Source organism: Chiloscyllium plagiosum, unplaced genomic scaffold (genome assembly GCF_037043375.1).
Source record: "Chiloscyllium plagiosum isolate Xiang-an unplaced genomic scaffold, Cpla_swu_hap1 HiC_scaffold_27, whole genome shotgun sequence".
NCBI classification, from domain to species: Eukaryota; Metazoa; Chordata; class Chondrichthyes; order Orectolobiformes; family Hemiscylliidae; genus Chiloscyllium; species Chiloscyllium plagiosum.
The window spans coordinates 17,883,315-17,903,470 of record NW_028270165.1 but is presented as its reverse complement, the minus strand read 5'-3'; the positions used below and the strand labels follow the sequence as shown (position 1 = coordinate 17,903,470).

Sequence of the window (20,156 nt, the reverse complement as noted above, 5' to 3'; positions counted from 1 at the left end):
AAGTTTGGTTGTTCACAGAAGTTGGCGTATTGCAGTGTAAGAAGCTCAAGTAAAAGAACTTAACAAAGGAACCGAAGGGATAAGTCTTTCATGCAGAAAGTGGCATGTTTAAGGAAAGAGCTGTCAGAGGAAGTGGTGGGTGCTGGTACAATTATGACATTAACAGGCATCTGGATGGGTATACGATTAGGAAGTGTTTATGCTGGCAAATTGGCCGAGATTAGGTTAGGTTATCTCATTGGCACGCATGAATTAGACCGAAGGGTCTGTTTCTGTGCTACATATCTCTATCACTCTGGCTTGCCATTAACATTTGCCACATCTACATGTACAGTTTCTCTCTGGTGTCAGTGTCAATGCCTTGATATCTCATTCTTAACTGGACTGGCAGTGCTTGGAATATAATACGGCAAAATGAGGGCAATTCACATAAAACATCCCCCTATGCACCGATAGTGGGAGCATGGGGATTCCAACCGGGATTTACAGATGCCACTTTTAAACTCTGGAGATCCAGGGGTATCTCATGTTTAGGGGATCTATTTAAAGATGGGGTCCAGATGTCTTTTGAACAGCTGCGTCAGAAATTCGGATTACCTAATGGAGACCTCTTTCGATACTTCCAAATTCGAGATTATATACAGAAGAAGACCACGTTATTAGAGTCTTTATACATCAGATAGAGAATGTAGTATCCTACGACCAGTGGGGGTATTTTCCGTCAGTACTATTTATCATTTACGACATGATGAAGTATCGGGAGATATGTATAATCTGCTTAAAACATGAGATCAGGATTTGGGACTAGAAATCTCTATAGAAACGTGGAATGATATTTGGGAAAATGCTAGAAGAATTACTATCTGTAACAGAACCCAGGCTATCCAGCTGAAGATACTTCATAGGGCCCATATAGCACCGGTTCGATTGGCAAAATTTAAGGCAGGAGCATCTCCAATGTGTCCGAAATGCAAAATAGAAGTGGGCACTCATGTACATTGCTTATGGACCTGTCATAAGATCCGTAGATATTGGACTAAAGTAGCAAGTACCCTGACAGAAATTTTAGGAACGGAAATTAAAGTGGACCCCGTATCTCTCCTCTTGGGCTTTTCGAACCTTCCCTCCCTGGACACATACGGGAAGAGACTATTTTCTATTCTTTCTTTCGTGCAAGGAAAAATATTTTGGTGAACTGGGCGGCTGAGGGCCACCCTGGACTTTCAAATTGGCACAGATTAAATATGGAATGTATTCCCCTTGACTTCCTTACAAATATGGTGCACCGAAAGACCGAATTATTTTATAAAATATGGCAGCCCTTCTTGAATTACATAAATACAGATATTTCGGCTATCCTAACAAGGGCTTTTATTTAATTGAGATTACAAACCTGGCTGGTCCGGGGCCCCTCGGGGGAGGAATCCCGCACGAATACGGGTTTTATTATATCTGATGCTAACACATCCCGAGCATGTAAGACACTTAAATATATGCTCTGGTTAGTTGTAAGTTAGATTAGTAGATAGTTGAGTTTTGTTTTTTTTTCTTTTTCTTTTTTTTTCTGTTTTTTGTTAAATTTTGGCTATTGTATATTTGAGTTAATTGTATATCAATGTTTATATCTGAGAGTTTTGTTTATTTTTGTAAACTTGATAAAATGTTAAATTTCTAATAAAATATCTAAAAAAAACTGGACTGGCAGTGGTGACTTTTGTAATCTTTTCTTACAGACTATCTGAAGACAGAAGTTTCAAGTTAACAGATAAAGGGCTTATGTCCAAAATGTTGATTCTCCTGCTTCTCTGATGCTGCTTGCCATGCTGCGCTTTTCCAGCGATGCAGTTTTTGACTCTGACTCTCCAGCGTCTCCAATCCTCACTTTCACATCAATGTCTGACAGTTACTCAATCCATCAGGACCGCAACAATTTTCAACTATGATTCTGTGAGAAGGAGCAAAGCGTTCTTTTTGGTTCCAGTTTGAGTACGGGGGGACTGGTTGAAAGACCCTACTGTTGCAGCGCACTGAGTGTGAAACCTGAAACAACTCTACTGCCTGGAAAGAAGAATTCATGGCAGGGTTGTACACGTGTGTGTGCAGCTGAAGCTTCGGCCATGGAGAAACCCGAGGAAACACGCCCTGTTGAGAAACCATGGAATTGTGGCGACTGCGGGAAGGGCTTCCATGTCCCACCTGTCCTGGCGGCTCATCAGTGCAATCACACTGGGAAGAGGCCGTTCTCCTGCCCCGAGCGGGCAAAGGGCTTTACTTGCTCCTTTGTCCTGCTGCCCCACCAGCATATACACACTGGTGAGAGGAAGTTTTACTGCTCCATGTGTGGGAAAGGATTCACTTGGGTGGACAACCTCCAGACCCACCAGCGATTCCACGCAGGGGAGAGGCTCTTCAGTTGCCACGAATGCGGGAAAGCCTTCAGCAATTCCTCCAACCTGCTGACGCACCGGCGAGTCCACACGGGGGAGAGGCCATTCAGCTGCCCTGAATGCGGGAAGGCCTTCAGCGATTCCTCCAACCTGCTGAGGCACCGGCGGGTCCACACGGGGGTGAGGCCCTTCAGCTGCCCAGAGTGCGGGAAGGCCTTCAGCAATTCCTCCTCCCTGCTGGCCCATCAGCGGGTCCACACGGGAGAGAGGCCCTTCAGCTGCCTAGAGTGTGGGAAGGCCTTCAGCAATTCCTCCAACCTGCTGGCCCATCAGCGGATCCACACGGGGGAGCGGCCCTTCAGCTGCCCAGATTGCGGGAAGGCCTTCAGTAAATCCTCCAACCTGCTGGCCCATCAGCGGGTCCACACGGGGGAGAGGCCCTTCAGCTGTCCAGTGTGCGGGAAGGCCTTCAGCAATTCCTCCGACCTGCTGAGACACCGGCGAATCCACATGAGGGAGAGGCCTTTCGCTTGCTCTGAGTGTGGTAAGGCCTTCAGCAATTCCTCTGACCTGTTGTCCCACCAGCGGGTCCACACTAGGGAAAAGCCATTCAGCTGCCCCGAGTGCGGGAAGGGGTTCTCCCACTCCTCCAAACTGCTGGCCCATCAATGGGTCCACACCGGGGAGAGGCCGTTTGCCTGCCCTGACTGCGGGCGGACAATAGACAATAGGTGCAGGAGTAGGCCATTCTGCCCTTCGAGCCTGCACCGCCATTCAATATAATCATGGCTGATCATTCCTAGTCAGTATCCTGTTCCTGCCTTATCTCCATAACCCTTGATTCCACTATCTTTGAGAGCTCTATCCAACTCCTTCTTAAATGAATCCAGAGACTGGGCCTCCACTGCCCCCTGTGGCAGAGCATTCCACACAGCCACCACTCTCTGGGTGAAGAAGTTTCTCCTGAGCTCTGTCCGAAATGGCCTACCCCGTATTTTTAAGCTGTGTCCTCTGGTTCGGCACTCACCCATCAGTGGAAATATGTTTCCTACTGCCAGTGTGTCCAATCCTTTCATAATCTTATACATCTCAATCAGATCCCCTCTCAATCTTCGAAACTCAAGGGTATACAAGCCCAGTCGCTTCAGTCTTTCAGTGTAAGGTAATCCTGCCATTCCAGGAATTGACCTCGTGAACCTATGCTGCACTCCCTCAATAGCCAGAATGTCTTTTCTCAAATTTGGAGACCAGAACTGCACACAGTACTCCAGGTGTGGTCTCACCAGGGCCCTGTACAGCTGCAGAAGCACCTCTTTGCTTCTATACTCAATTCCTCTTGTTATGAAGGCCAGCATGCTGTTAGCCTTCTTCATTACCTGCTGTACCTGCATGCTTGCCTTCATTGACTGGTGTACAAGCACACCCAGATCTCTCTGTACTGCCCCTTTACATAAGTTCATTCCATTGAGGTAGTAGTCTGCCTTCCTGTTCTTGCTACCAAAGTGGATAACCATACATTTATCCACATTAAACTGCATCTGCCATGCATCTGCCCACTTACCTAACTTGTCCAGGTCACCCTGTAATCTCTTAACATCCTCATCACTTTTCACCCTGCCACCCAGCTTTGTATCATCAGCAAATTTGCTAATGTTATTGCTGATACCATCTTCTACATCATTAACATATATTGTAAAAAGCTGTGGTCCCAGCACGGATCCTTGCGGTACCCCACTGGTCACTGCCTGCCATTCCGAAATGGGGCCGTTTATCACTTTGTTTCCTATTAGCCAACCAATTTTCAATCCAGTCTAGTACTTTGCCCCCAATACCATGCACCCTAATTTTACTCACTAACCTCCTGTGTGGGACTTTATCAAAAGCTTTCTGAAAGTCCAGGTACACTACATCTACTGGATTTCCCTCGTCCAACTTCATAGTTACATCCTCAAAAAATTCAAGAAGATTAGTCAAGCATGATTTCCCCTTCATAAATCCATGCTGACTCTGTCCTATCCTGTTACTACTATCCAGATGTGCAGTAATTTCATCCTTTATGATAGACTCCAGCATCTTTCCCAACACTGAGGTCAGACTAACTGGTCTATAATTACCTGCTTTCTCTCGCCCACCTTTCTTAAAAAGTGGTATAACATTTGCCACCCTCCAATCCTCAGGAACCAACCCCGAATCTATTGAACTCTGGAAAATAATCACCAACGCATCCACGATTTCCCGAGCCACCTCCTTCAGTACCCTGGGATGCAGACCATCAGGCCCCGGAGACTTATCAACCTTCAGACCTAACAGCTTCTCCAACACCAAATTCTGGCAAATATAAATTCCCTTAAGTTCAGGTCCTTCAGCCACTGTTACCTCAGGGAGATTGCTTGTGTCTTCCCCAGTGAACACAAATCTGAAGTACCCATTTAATTCCTCTGCCATTTCTTTGTTCCTAGTAATATATTCCCCTGTTTCTGTCTTCAAGGGCCCAATTTTTGTCCTAACCATTTTTTTGCCTTGCACATACCTAAAAAAGCTTTTACTATCCTCCTTAATATTCTTGGCCAGTTTACCATCGTACCTCATTTTTCCTCTGCGTATTTCCTTCTTAGTAATCCTCTGTTGCTCTTTAAAAGCTTCCCAGTCCTCAGTTTTCCCACTTATCTTAGCTATGTTATACTTTTTCTCTTTTAACTTTATATGTTTCTTTACTTCCCTCGTCAGCCACGGCCGCCCATGCCTCCTCCTGGGATCTTTCTTCCTTTTAGGAATGAACTGATCCTGCAACTTCTGCATTATACACAGAAATATCCGCCATTGTTCCTCCACGGTCATCCATTGAACTTTGGCCAGCTCCTCCCTCATAGCTCCATAATTCCCTTTATTCAACAGAAGTATTGTCACTTCCGACTGTACCCTCTCCCTCTCAAATTGCATATTGAAGCTTATTGTATTATGGTCACTACTTCGCAATGGCTCCTTCACTTCGAGGTCTTTGGCCAGTTCTCATTGTCCTGCAACTTGCGGAGGCACCAGTGCATCCAACAATCAGATTCCACCAGTGACGCTGCAGTGGGTCACCCCCAGGGCTGAACCTCCTGCCCATTCTGACAGTGGGTGCAGTGAGCTTTTGTGTTTTGTGCTGGACTCACCCCCACCAAGCCCACCTACGTGGCTCAGGGGTGGCATGGTGACTCAGTGGTTAGTACCACTGCCTCACGATGCTGACCTGGGTTCAATTCCACCCTTGGGGTGACAGTCTGTGTGTCGCTTTCACGTTGCACGCCCCACGTCTGTATGGGTTACCTCTGAGTGCTCTGGTTTCCTTCCCCTGGTCTAAAGGTGTGCAGGTTAGGATGAATTGGCCCATCTAAATTGTCCTATAGTGTTCAGGGATGTGTCGGTGTGGTGCATTAGTTGGGGTAAATGTAGATGAATAGGGATAGTGGAATGGCTGGGTGACTCTGCGGAGGGCCAGTGTGGACTTGTTGGGCCAAAGGACCTGTTTCCATACTGTAGGGAATCTAATCTTTAAAAAAAAAGAATTCCTCCAAGCAATCTTGATAAAATATGCCGAGTTGGACAAAGTATCCCATCAAGTTTGAGTTGAAGAAGTCGGAAGTCACATGACACCATGTTACAGTGCAACAAGTTTATTTGAAATCACAAGCTTTCGGAGCATTGCTCTTTCATGAGTACTGCCCCCTCATCACTTCATCTGGTGCCATGTGACTTCTGACCTTGTCCACCCCAATTCAACACCAGCACCTCCGCATCAGAGTTGACGAATGAGATTGGATTTTATTCGGCCTGATTGTGAGATGTTCCATTTGGAAACTCAAAACTGTCTGACCAACAAAGAGATGCAAATCATAGAGTCCTACAGCAGGAGACAGGCCCTTCGGCCCAACATGGTCCACACCGACCAAACTGTCCATCAACACTCAGCCCATTTCCATGCACTTGGCCCATTTCCTTCCATACCTTTCCTATCCACGTATTTGTCCAAATGCCTTTTAAATGTTGTTAATGTACCCACCTCAACCACTTCCGCTGGCATCTCATTCCATATGTGTACCACCGTCTGCGTGAAAAGAAACGTTGCCCCTCACATTCCCTTTTATTCTTTTTCCTCTAACCTTAAACTGATGCCCTCTAGCCCTCACTTCCCCAACCCCGGGGTAAAAGTCTGAGTGCATTCACCCTCTCACGATCTCTTCACTTCTCGAAGGGCCTCTCTCAGACTCTTAATGCTCTAAATAAAAATATCTTAGCTTGTCCAACCTCTCCCTTTTACACAGACCCTTGAATCCTGGTAACATCCTTGTATATGTCTTCAGCACGCTTCCAAGTTTAATAACATATTTGTTATAGACACTGCCCTGTCTACCTATTTTGTTGGAAATATAGGACCTAATCCAAACTGGGTAATCTGGCTGATGGGGCAGGAAACCACTTCCTTTCTTGAGAGACAAGTCTCCTGGAGAGAACTGGCTGGCTGACTGATCTATTGACCCTCACAGTGTCCCACTGCCCTCAGTTATCTGGAGGGGTGTCCACACATATGCCTAAGGTGGTGCTTGAAACCTTTATCATCTTTGGGATGGATCCCCATTCATTCCGTGCTATGGAGTCATGCAGCCTGGAAACAGACCCTTCAGACCAACCAGTCCATGATCCCCAACTAAACTAGTGCCACCCATCTGCTCCTGGCCTGTATCCAGTATGTTAATACTTTTGTTCATTTGTTCACCGTGAGAGTTGGATAAATAAATTGCTGATTGTTGATTTTAAAGTGTTGGGGATTTATTCTTATCACTAGAGCAGGTTACACCACTTTTCATGCTAATTTTACAGATTATTGGGTGACATGCTCCTCTGGGTGTTTCTGTTTGAGATAGGTGTGGCTGTCAGCCTTTGCTTTATAAAAGTATTGACGTAATGTAGTGCTGAATGCAATGGAGTCAACATGAATCCCAGCCTCTCACTGTGGTTGTGGGTGAATCGTCTTAATTTGGCTCTTAACTCAGAAACTACACACAATTAACTGCTGAAACAATGATTAACACTTTATTGTATGTAGCAACCAAAAATAAAACTCCTCAAGTTTTCATTGGAGAAAAGAAGGTTTAGGGGTGACTTGATAGAGGTGTACAAGATGATTAGAGGTTTAGATAGGGTTGACCATGAGAACCTTTTTCCACGTATGGAGTCAGCTATTACAAGGGGGCATAGCTTTAAATTAAGGGGTGATCGGTGTAGGACAGATGTTAGGGGTAGATTCTTTACTCAGCGAGTAGTGAGTTCATGGAATGCCCTGCCAGTAGCAGTGGTGGACTCTCCCTCTTTATGGGCATTTAAGCAGGCATTGGATAGGCATATGGAGGATAATGGGCTAGTGTAGGTTAGGTGGGCTTGGATCGGCACAACATCGAGGGCCAAAGGGCCTGTACTGCGCTGTATTCTTCTATGTAACCAAGTTCAACCTCACTCACAACTTGGCTATCACCCAATTGATGGCAGAATTTAACTGAGTTTCCTCCAACAGTATCTGTCTCTGGACGTGTCCAGGGATTCAGTGCAACATTCTTCTTCCAAGTACTGCTGCTACATCATTCTGGTTGAATTCTGGTGGAGATTCCTCGCTTTCAAATCTGTGATGTGATGCTTCTTTAAATTCTAACACCACCTCCCCATACTTCTGGAGATCTCCGGTCTGTAGCTTACCTTCTTATCCTTGAGGTTTAGTGGTTTGTTTGATACAGCGTTTCCTGCAAAAAACCCCTTTACGTCAGGGCCTTCCTTCCACAGACAAACTTAATTGTCCTTTTATCATGAGCTTATTAAACACTTCGCTCATCTGTCCCAGGAAACATCTTGTTGTTTTGCGTCCTTCTTCCCAGGGATGGTTAACTACCAGAAATTAGGCCATTCAGCCCATTGAGTCTGCTCTACTATTCAATCGTGGCTGATACGTTTCTCAACCCAATTCTCCCTGTAACCCTTGATATTTAAGAATGATTGAGTCTGCTCCACCATTCAATGGGCTGAATGGCCTAATTTCTGCCTTCTGATGTAGCAGTTTCTCAGTGGCCCTTTTGTTTCTTGGTCCAGAAAGAGTTCCTGCTGATTCAGGGAGTTGGAAAGTTCTGCAGTTTACAGGACCACACCACATTCCCCTCTGCCTCCTCCTGAGATATTGGCAATTCCCCAGATCCCTTGGTATCCCTGAAAACAATCTAGGTGTCTGGAAATCTCTGCTGCTACTCTGGAACAGAAGGATTATGGGGAGAAAATTCAGAAATCTCATGTGCAAAGGGACTATGGAGTTCTACTCCAGGATTCTCTCAAGGTAAACTTACAGGTTGAGTCAGTAGTTGGGGAGGCAAATGCAAATGCAATGATGGCATTTATTTTGATCAGACTTGAATATAAATGCAGGGATGTACTTCTGAGGCTCTGTAAGGCTCCGGTCAGCCCACAATTAGAGTACTGTATGTAGATTTGGGCCCCATATCTCAGGAAGGATGTACTGGCCCTGGAACATGTTCAGAGGAGGTTCACAAGAATGGTCCAGGAATGAAAACTTTAACACATTTAACATTAGAGGACTCTAGGTTTATACTTCATGGAGTTCAGAAGGATGAGAAGGGATCTAATTGAAACCTACAAAATAATGAACGGTGTGGATGTTGGGAAGGTGTTTCCATTGGTAGGACAGACTAGAACCTGAGGGCTCAGCCTTCGCGTCAAGGGAAGACCCTTTAGAACAGAGGGAAGAGAGGCTCCTTCAGCCAGAGTGTGGTGAGTCTATGGAATTCACTGCCACAAGGCTGTGGAGGCCAGGTTACTGAATATATTTAAGACGGAGATAGATAGGTTCGTGAGGATCAAGGGTTAAGGGAGAGAATGGGGTTGAGAAACTTATCAGACATAATTGAATGGCGAAGCAGACTCAATGGGCTGAATGGCCTAATTTCTGCTGCTATGGTCTTATGATATGCTGATGTCTGGAGGGATGAGAAGGGGGTAAAAAGAGATAAAGAGAGAAAGACAGTTAAGGTGAAGCTCGATAGAGATGAAGGAAATATAAGAATTGTATGATAAATGGCAGAACACATAGGAGCACTGGCATACAGAGAGATCTGGGCATATAGATCCGTGGAAGTGGTAATGCAGGTGGGCACGGTGGTCAAAAAAGCACACAGCACACTTCCTTGAGTGTAAGAGTTACGTTACAGCTGTTTATTCTGGCCACATTCAGAATATAGTGTGTAGTTCTGGTCACTGTGCTACTGGAAGGATGTGGGTGCTCTGGCAGAGGGTACAGACAAGGTTCACCAGGACATTGCCTAGTCTGGAGGGCTCTCGTTATGAGCAGAGGAGGCATAAACCTAGATTGTTTTCTTTGGAAAAACAGAGGCTGAGAGGAGACCTCGACAAAATGCTGAAATACACAGATTGGCTGGACAGGGGTGGCAGGGTAGCTCAGTGGTTCGCACTGACGCCTCACAGTGCCAGGGACCTGCCTTCGATTTTAGTCTCAGGCAACTATCTGTGTGGAGTTGGCACATTGTCCCTGCACCCCACCTCCCGTGTCTGTGTGGGCTTCCTCCGGGTGCTCCGGCTTCCTCCAACAATCCAAACATGTATAGGTTAGGGTGGATTACTGAAGCTAAATTACCCATAGTGTCCAAGGAGAGGCAGGTTAAGTTGGATTGTCTGTATGTAAATTACCCCAATGTTCAGGGATGTGTAAGTTCGGTGCATTAGTCAAGAGTAAATGTAGATCACAGGGGTAAGGGAACGGGTCTCTGTGTTAATCTTTGGAGGGCCGGTGTTGACTTGTTGGGCTGAATGGTCTGTTTCCACGCTGGAGGGATTCTATGATAGTCAGAGGCGTTTTTTCACTCCAAAGTGGAAAGGTCAACTAAAAGAGGTTCAAGGTGAGAGGGGGACTGTTTGGGGGACAAGTGGTGGGGGTGGGGAATTTATACAGAGGGGTGGTGAGTTTCTCGAACGCACTGCCAGTGGAGGTAGTGGAAGCAGGCACCTTAACAATGTTTAAGATGTATCTTGATAGACACATGAAGGGGAGGTGAACAGAGGAACAGAAACCACACATGGGCAATAAATTGCAGGTCTAAGTGAGGATTAAGAATTAGTACAGGCTTGAGGGGGTGTATGTGCCTAAACCAAGTGAGAAGGGCCTGTGACTGTGCTGTATTGTATTGATACAGCTTGCCCCCACTATTTGAAAGTAGAGTGTTCCTTTCATAAGCTGAAATGGGCCTAAAGCGAAGAAGCAATTACCATGAATTAATTTATATTATGCCTTTCTTTGTAAAAGCGACAATCCTCTTCGGATTTCTTTCGGTTTGAGAGAACAGGTATTAATGTAAAAGTGAAGTAGTGCAAAGTGAACTTTCGAAATGTGGGGGATACCTTTATGTTGATGGAGGGGGGTTGAGGGCTGGATGGAGGCTCAGATGGAGAATAAACACTGACACCAATTGAGCACTGGTGAAGCCTCTGATAATTGGAGGACTCTCATTCAGTCTGTAAAGCATGTTCCAGTCACTACTCTGATGTGTGGGTATGTGAGACTCTGAGTTTCCAGTCACACTGACGTTTAAAACCTAACTAAGCAGACAGACCTTCTCCCCTTTGTTTTCAAGGCCATCAATATCCAAGTCCTGGTGAATCAAGTGACTGTCAGACTTCGATGTGATGTTTGGTCTGAGATTTCTGCCTCCAAATTCTTCTCTTGTAATATTCCTGTGGAAAGAGATTGCAAAGGTCATTGCTGTCAGTCCACAATAGAAAATCAGAACACACAATTCTAGTTTCTGTGGATCATTCTTTCCTCTCTTAATACCCAAGATCTTTGTGCTGACCTTTCTGTAAATGTATACAGCAGGGTAATGTGGTGGATTGCATATTCCATGAAGAGTTCACTCAAGTTGCTGAATGGACATCTATCATACAATATGCTGCAGTGCAATATTATGAGCCCAGAAACACGGAAAATCAGGCTTTTAGAGCCATAAACATTCCATCAAATATGTACCATATACCCCAGACTTATCTATGTTCTCTTGACGCACGGTTGTCTTAGATTCCCAGAAGACTCGGATTTACGTGTGAGTTTCTGTAAAAGAAGCCGTCGTTTTGGACTCCTTCCATGCCATACTGACTATTACTGGAAATACAGCCATACTACACCAGGATTCATTGATCAATGACGTGTGTGTGCGAGATAAGCGGCTGTCCGGCCCCATCTCCGGCACTTTTATTTCCCTTCCCAGGAAGAAAGACACGGAGGAGTCCAAAACTTTTCATTCAACTTTGCAAAGTCGGGTGTTGTTCCCGTGGGTACACACACAAGCATAGCAATCTCCACGCATTATATACACGTATATGTGGGCTGGGTCTCCTACTGCTGTCTTGACCAATGAGTGCTAGGGTTCCCCACTGTTTTCCTTATTTGGGTTCTGGTGCCTGCGATTATTTTGTTATTCACTTGGCCAATCAGTGTTCGAGCTCCCCGTTCTTTCTTTATATGGATGATGTTGTACAACTGTGGTTAAGGGCGGTCTCTCAACTATCGAGGAAGGCTGTTACAATTGTTTCATTCATAAAAACATGGGGGAGGTCCGGCAACAGTTTCGAGTGTCTGCTTGTGTTTACTATAAGGTAGAAAAGACTAAAATGCAGCTGACCGTTTAAAAATTACACTACCCCCTACAAATCCCCCGTGTCTTTTCTTACGGCCTGTAATTTTTAAACCGTAAGTTTCTTCTCCAGGGCGTTTAATAACTCCCGAGCTTGTTCATCAAACTGCCCGTCTCTAATACTACCCCCGCCCAAGAGGGATTCACGTTGTTCCATCTCGAGATTCATTCGTTCAACCTGCCCATAGGGAACATCCCTCTTAGTAAGGGCAGTTTCGATCAGTCGTTGAGTTAATCCCCAGATGCAGGGAATAACGCAACACCCAAGGGCAGTGAGTACCCCTGCCACCACTATACATGAGACAAGAAAGGAAACGACCACCCCCGTCCATTTACCGAACCAAGCTTCCAACCAGTCCGTGAGGTCAGAGTCGATGCCCGAGTTTTCGGCCAGTTCGTCCGCCAATGTGGTGAGTCCATCCAGGGCGCGGGTGATGGACCCATCAGGGGCTGTGTTGTTGGGGATGAAAGTGCAGCACTGAGTGCCTATCATGATACAAACACCCCCCTTCTCTGCCAACATCATGTCTAAGGCCAACCTATTTTCCCACGCCATCCTACTAGTGGCGTCCAGTTGTTCTGCTATTCCTTTCACTGCATCCCGGGTATAATTAATGAACCTCTGCTGATTGTAGTAAATATAATTAATCCAATCCACGTTCTTATTGATGGTCACCCACCAGAACAGTGACGACTCAAAACCCGCCGCTATCTGGTTCCTAGCCTTGTATTCGTCAGGAACACCCCTGGGGACCCCTATGGCATATAAATATATGTTATCATCGAAAGAGGTCTCCAAAGCTCTCTCAGTTCTTCCACTGGAACGGGGTTGCTCTTGTTTTTCGAATGCCAATGGTGAATGGGATGGCCAATTGAACAATTGCACAAGTGCCCATCCATTTTGGGGGCAGGGTCGGTCGCAGAACCCTCCCACCACAGTACCACCAGAGGTCTGCCCTAGGCACATGAATGTGGGAGTAATTCCCGCCCCCGGCAGTTTCATTGACCAGCCGAATTGATCCGCTGCACTTGTCAAATGTCCCCACATTGTTGTCCCATTGTAGTCCCGTCCGAGAGACGCAGGCCTGGTGCGTACCCGTTACCCCTGAGAATGATGGCGGGCGGGGCGCCCCCTCAGACCTGACGGGGGGAAACTTCAAACTCAAGGGTCGACAAGTGGAGTCGTTCCAGGCCTCTCGGTCCTGGTACAGCCTTATCATGCAGTCCAAGGCTCGTGGGTGTTTCTCCCATCCCAGCGGGAATGGGACCACCTGAGGGTTAGGGCGGGCACTCGTGCATGCGTAGCAATCATTCTTTTTCATGCTCCTCACAGTATATTTGACCCATTCCATTCAGGCATTCGCCTCCCCGTATCCCGTTTCTATTTCAAAGGTCTTTTCCAAATCCGTCACCTCAATTATTCTAATCTTTTCCTGCTCATCGGTGGCGGATGAGCCCCCAGACTCAGCTTCAATGATCGTGATATGCGTGCAGCACAGCTGCAACCCCTCCTGTCCTGCCTGGCCCCCAACCCTAATACCCAGGATTGTTCCATTAAGGCTCGTCCCGTTGTTTCCCAAGTTCTTTATGGTCAGATAGAGCGGATTGCACTGATTCTGCCCACAGTCTCGTCCAGGGGTGATGGGATCACGGACAACTGACACCATAGCCTGGACCCCGGGGGCTGGAGGCCTATTTATGCCTTCCCTACCATGCAATTGTAATACTAACGTCTGACCCTGGAATCCCCTTTCTCTCTCTAGGTTCCGCTTAGTTTGATTCAGTTCTCTTTTAGTCCCACAGGGCACCAACCCACATAGGTCTAAGCTAAATGTCTGTGTTGGCTTGTTGGCAGGCACGGAGATGGAGAACCACTAATGGTCCTCTGCTTGTTTTTTTCCAGAGGCCAAATTGGGTAACACGCGCACTATGACCCAGCCCAAGGATAATGGCATAGCAAGTTAACAATACGATTGACCGCATTTTGTCGCGACACCTGTAGCCAGAGGGCACAGTTCCTTTAGACTCACCAAAGTCCGATTAGTTTGTTCTCAGGGTCTCTGTTCCTTAGATGCCTTTGTCAGAGAGGTTCGTTCGTCCTCCGTCGGTTGTGGCACTGGTCCCTTGACTCGAGTGTAATGTGTCCAGCCCTTTTCAGCCATACCGACAGCCGTTTCGGTAGTCAAAAGTACCAGGAAGGGACCGTCCCAAGTTGGTTCGAGGGTACGTTGCTTCCAGTTTTTAATCAGGACCCACTGACCCGGCTTGACGGTGTGCACCGCAAACTCGAGGGGCGGCGTCTGTGCCAAAAGTCCCTGTTGGCGTAAACGAGATAGAGCAGACCCCAGAGCCACCACATATTTTTGCACAAACATATCCCGAGACTCGAATACAGGAGGTTCCCCCTTCGGCCCATGGAACGGGAGGCCAAACAGCATTTCGAAAGGGCAGACGCCCAAATCCCGCCTTGGCTGGGTGCGAATTTTGCAATAGGGCAAGGGGTAGACATTTGGTCCAAGGCAGGCCGATTTCACGAGTGAGTTTGGTTGGCTGCTTTTTGATGGTCTGGTTCATTCTTTCGACCTTGCCCGAGGAGGGGGGATGCCAGGGGGTGTGCAAATCCCAGTCAATCCCCATTGCTTGCACTACATTCTGGAGGACGGTCGAGGTGAAGTGGCTCCCCTGGTCAGAGTCAATAGCGCGGGGTAGCCCAAATCGTGGGATGATTTGTTCGAGTAGAATTTTGCTAACCTGAGTTGCCGTTGCCGTGGCAGTGGAGAAAGCTTCCACCCATCCTGTCAGGTGATCTACTATTACTAATAGATACTTCAGGCGACCTATGGGGGGGGAGCTCAGTGTAATCTACCTGGACATACTCAAACGGCCTATAGGCTGGACTCCTACCCCCTTGTCTTGCATGCTGCCGTAGCCCCCTTTTGTTAATCTTTCGACATGTTATGCAATCTCCTGTGACCTGCTTGGCTACCGTGTACAGACCAGGGTGAGCATATCGGCAGGAAGGCATCACACAGTGCCTGGGCGCCCCAGTGACCCCCTTGGTGTAGACGGGCAATAATGTCCCGCGTCAACGGTCGATTTAGTAGCTGGCGGCCATCGGGTAAGGTCCACTTCCCTTCCCTATCCTTTGTACCCCCCAGAGACGCATGAAGAGTTTCTTCGTCAGTAAACGTGGGCACTTCGGTAATTTCGGATATCTAGGGAATCCTTACCAGGCAGTTTATTACTTCCTTCCCCATCCCGGCCAATTTTGCCTGTTCATCTGCCAATTGATTCCCCAGGGTCTCTATTTTATCGTCTTTCTGGTGCCCTTTCACATGTACTACAGCAATCTCTTGTGGCAGCAACAAATCCTCCAAGATCATGGCTACTAGTTCCTCGTGGACCAACTCCTTTCCTCTACTATTTATCATTCCCCTTTCCTTCCAGATCTTCCCAAAGATGTGTACTACCCCAAAGGCATACTTAGAGTCAGTGTAGATTGTCCCGGCTATTCCCTTTAAATTCCTCAGAGCCCGGTGCAAGGCGTACAATTCGCATGTTTGTGCGGACCAGGCATTCGGTAGCCGTCCACTTTCCACTAATTCCCAACCAGTCTCACTAATGACTGCATAACCGTTGTGTCTTTTCCCATCTTTCACTCGAGAGGACCCGTCAATGTACCACCGCCTTCCTGCATGTAAGGGGGTATCCCTCAGATCTTCCCTCACTTTACTCTGGTACTCTATTATGTTTGAACAGTAGTGTTCCAGTTCCTCCTCCCCTTCCCCTTTCCAAAGAAAGTCCGCCGGGTTCTGGCAGCCCCGGACTTCTATTCGGAGGTCTTCTCAGTCTAACAATATGGCTTCATATTTCAGAATTCTCGAGTCAGTCAGCCACCTCCCGGCCTTCTGATTCAGGATAGTTCTAACCTGGTGGGGAGTAGTGACTGTCAAGGGGGCCCCGAAAGTCAACTTCCTGCTTTCCTCTACCAGCTTTGCCGTGGCTGCCACCGCTTGGACACACTCCGGCCACCCTCGGGAGACTGGATCCAGAATTTTTGACAAGAAAGCCACAGGCTTCCTTTTTCCCCCCCATTCCTGGGTCAATACTCCAAGAGCGGTTCCCTTTCTGGAGTTCACAAAGAGACGAAATGTCTTACTAAAATCCGGCAAGCTTAAAACAGGTGCGGTCATCAATTTTTCTTTTAGGATTCCAATTAACTTTTTCTCCTCCTCCTCCCATTTTATTCTGTTGGGTGCCTCCTCAATGAGTTTTAGGTACACGTCTTTAGTAAGGGGGGCATAGTCGTCTATCCATAACCGACAATAGCCTAAGAGTCCCAAGAACTTCCGCAACTCCCTCTTGGTTGTTGGGAGGCCTAGTTCGATTATTGCCCGCACTCTTTCCAGACTTATTCATTTCTGTCCCGGGCTTATCAAGTGTCCCAGGTACTTAACCTCTTTCTCGACATATTGGAGCTTCTTCTGACTCACTCTTAACCCCTTCTCAGCTAGGTAATTTAACAGGGCATTAGTCCCAAGTAGGACGCCCTCCTCCGCGGGTCCGGATAAAAGGAGATCGTCCACGTATTGTATAAGCTTAAGGGCCGGGGACAAGGTTAGTCCCTCCAATAATTGTTCCAGAATCTGCCCGAACAGAGTCGGGGACTCAGTGAATCCTTAGGGGAGCACGGTCCACCTGTACTGCTGTTTTCTGCCAGTATCAGGATCCTCCCATTCAAAAGCAAAAAGATCCCTACTGTCCTTGTCCAGGGGACACGCCCAGAAGGCATCCTTTAAGTCTATAACACTAAACCAGCCGTGGTCCGGGGGTATTCGCCCCAGAATAGTGTATGGGTTCGGTACCACGGGGTGCCGTACTTGGACAATTTTATTTACTTCCCTTAGGTCTTGGACCATTCGGTAGCTCCCGTCCGACTTCCGGACCAGCAGGATGGGGGAATTGTATCGTGACATACAGGGCTCTACTAATCCATCTTTTATTAGGTCTTCCATAACTGTCTTCAGGCCCTGCCTCCCTTCCCAAGAGATGGGGTATTGGCGCACTCTGACGTCGGGGCTCTGGGGCTTTAATAGGTCGAATTGCGAGTCCGCCCCGGTTCCTTTTGGCGACCCAACCCCTAGGGTCTATCTCTGTCAATCGGGACTCACAAAGGTATGACATGGGAACGGCTAATTCTTCCTCTTCTCCCACTTCTATTTGTAATCCGAAATGGACTATCAAATCCCGTCCCAACAACCCATAGGGAAGATGGGGGAGGTGAAGGAGATCCACCTGGAGCTCCTCCTCCTCCAGCCGCAAGGGTTGTGGTTTGAATATTTTCGCACTAAAAACCCCACCCTTAACTCCTGAAATGTTTAATGTTTTAGCTTGGAGGCCAACCCCCCCTAGGATGGAGGGGAATTGAGGACCTGCCGGTGCCTGTGTCAACTAAGAAGGTAACATCTTGTCTAAATGGGCCCACCCGTAAATTTACCAGGGGTTCTTGGTAGGCCCGTGTTCCGATCCTCCCCTGACTTCCCCAATCCATTTGTTCACGCTCCATTTCATACATCCCTCCTTTTTCCCTTTTCAACTCGGGACAATCCCTTTTGAAGTGTCCCAGTTTCCCGCAATGGTAACATCTGGCCACCTGAGGCCGCTCAATTCCATAAGATCCTCCTCTCTCACTTCTGCCCCGTCTCGCTCCTCTCCCTCTCCAATGTTCCTTCGACGTTCCTCTTTCCACCCCATAACCTCCCTCCCCCATTCCGGTGGACTTACAAGCTTCCCGTACGGCTGCCACCATCATTTTTGTCTTATGTTTCTCCCTTATTACATCCCTCTGAACGTACACCTTCTGTGCTTCCCGTAATAATTCTGCAACATCTTTTTCAGCCCAATCCTCCACTTTCTGTAATTTCTTCTGAATGTCAGGCCATGACTTAGTCACAAAGTGCACCTTAAGCATGCCCTTGCCTATTTCCCCATCGGGGTCTAAACCTGAATACTTTCGCATGGACTCCCGCAAACGGTCTAAAAACTCACTCGGGGATTCATCCTTTTTCTGTCCAACTTCGAATGCTTTCGCTAAATTCTGCTGTTTGGGCACGCAGGTTTGGATCCCCCTGATTAAAAGGCTTCTGAGATCTGTCATATTGGCCCATCCCCCTGCGTCGTTATGATCCCACCGGGGGTCCTCTAAGGGGTACTTCTGCTCTCCACGCTGAGGGCCGTCCTGATGCTCCCTATCCCAAATGGCCATTGCACTATTCCGGATCATAACAATTTCATCGTAATTAAATAGTATTCTCATCATGGCCTGCAGTTCAGCCCATGTGTATATACTGGGCCCCAGAAATTGGTCCAGTTGTATTCCCACACTGACGGGGTCGTCCAGTAGACGGGGTAGTTCGTTACGGAGTTGCCAGATATCCCCAGAATTTAAAGGTTGTACTACGAACCCGGTCCGTTCGTTCCCAAACGGCACCTCTCGTAAGGGGTTCAGCTGTTCAATATTGTCACTCCTCCCAGCTCTCAATCCCTCTTCTCGACCTTTCCGCATCTCGAGTCGGACTGATTTCCTAGTGCCTGGGGTGGGTTCTGCGCCCCCTCCTGTGCCCCCCCCCCCCCCCCCCCCCCCCCAGCAGTCCCTTCCTCACTGGTCGTAGCCTGCTGGGAATCGGATTTATTCGTCGCAGGAGGGAGGTCCGCGCTGGACGCCTGGTTGTGCGCGGGTGGTATATACGGGGGCGGGGCGGACGGTGGCAAACCGTCGGTGAGGATGTCCCAAGACTTCTGGGGCTTCCTCGGGTCTGTTTGGGGAATCAGAGGATAGAGACGCGTGGTACTCTTGCCGTTGCCCGCCAACCAGGCGGCGTATTTGCTCTCTTCTGGGTCAAACGGTTGTTTTCTGTTAACATATACATTTAGGATTTGACACACCGAGTCTTCATCAGACCCATACTCGGGCCAAACTACCGAGGGGGCGCGGATAGGTTCTTTGGTCCATATAAAACAACAATATTTTATCATGGTCTCTTTCTTTAAGTCCTTTGTTCTACTACTTTCCGTCCATAGACTTAACTTCCGACCTGGTGGACTATCGGGGGGTATTTCTTTCCCATTTGCAGTCTTCCCTGACTTCTCCTAAGTAAATCTAGAAGTCTGATTTCCCATGGTCTATCTTCGGTCCTGGTCTTAAACGCCTAAAACGTTTTCACAGATGACCGTCAAAACCACAATTTCCCGTGGTTTATCTTCGGTCCTGGTCTTAAACGCCCAAAGCGTTTTCACAGATGACCGTCAAAACCACGCGGCCAACAAGGAAGAACAAAAGAAACCCTCTTACCTTGATCCATGCACGGAGTTGTCTGGCCTTTTTAAATGTGTGTACCCCCGTGTATAGTCACTAACCGGTCGTCCCAGCACTCGTCCGTGTGTTCCTTTTTCCAGGATTCAAAATTATTTTTAAATGAGCCGGGTCACATCCTCTCTTGGCCGACGGCCGACAGACCAAGCTGATCAGTGAGAAGTATAAATATATACTAGACGCGTCTTTGTTGTGATCAGGCTTGATCCGTGAGCCGAAGAGACTTCCCCCCGGCAATAATTATTTCATCCCGGACGAGCCCACAATTGTGCGAGATAAGCGGCTGTCCGGCCCCATCTCCGGCACTTTTATTTCCCTTCCCAGGAACAAAGAAAGGAGGAGTCTGTCCAAAACTTTTCATTCAACTTTGCAAAGTCGGGTGTTGTTCCCGTGGGTACACACACAAGCATAGTAATCTCCACGCATTATATACACGTATATGTGGGCTGGGTCTCCTTCTGCTGTCTTGACCAATGAGTGCTAGGGTTCCCCACTGTTTTCCTTATTTGGGTTCTGGTGCCTGCGATTATTTTGTTATTCACTTGGCCAATCAGTGTTCGAGCTCCCCGTTCTTTCTTTATATGGATGATGTTGTACAACTGTGGTTAAGGGCGGTCTCTCAACTATCGAGGAAAGCTGTTACAATTGTTTCATTCATAA

General features: G+C 47.5%; 1 protein-coding gene and 1 long non-coding RNA gene across 3 annotated transcripts in view; one reads left to right on the top strand and one right to left on the bottom strand.

The window, feature by feature from the left end:
* Positions 1–2,336: 2,336 nt before the first annotated feature.
* LOC148143292 (uncharacterized) overlaps positions 2,337–20,156 on the top strand; it is a 91,020-nt gene continuing 73,200 nt past the window's right edge. The window contains 1 exon segment of the mRNA XM_087975799.1: positions 2,337–3,100. Coding sequence (XP_087831925.1) covers positions 2,337–3,100 — 764 coding nt within the window.
* Positions 10,613–19,751, bottom strand: LOC148143293 (uncharacterized). 2 transcript variants are annotated; one of them, XR_015751193.1, is made up of 3 exons: positions 19,476–19,751; positions 14,155–14,439; positions 10,613–11,168 (listed from the first exon to the last, which is right to left on the bottom strand). It is a non-coding gene; the product is annotated as an uncharacterized LOC148143293 (long non-coding RNA). The 2 variants fall into 2 exon arrangements; XR_015751192.1 differs by lacking the exon at positions 10,613–11,168 and adding an exon at positions 12,076–12,574.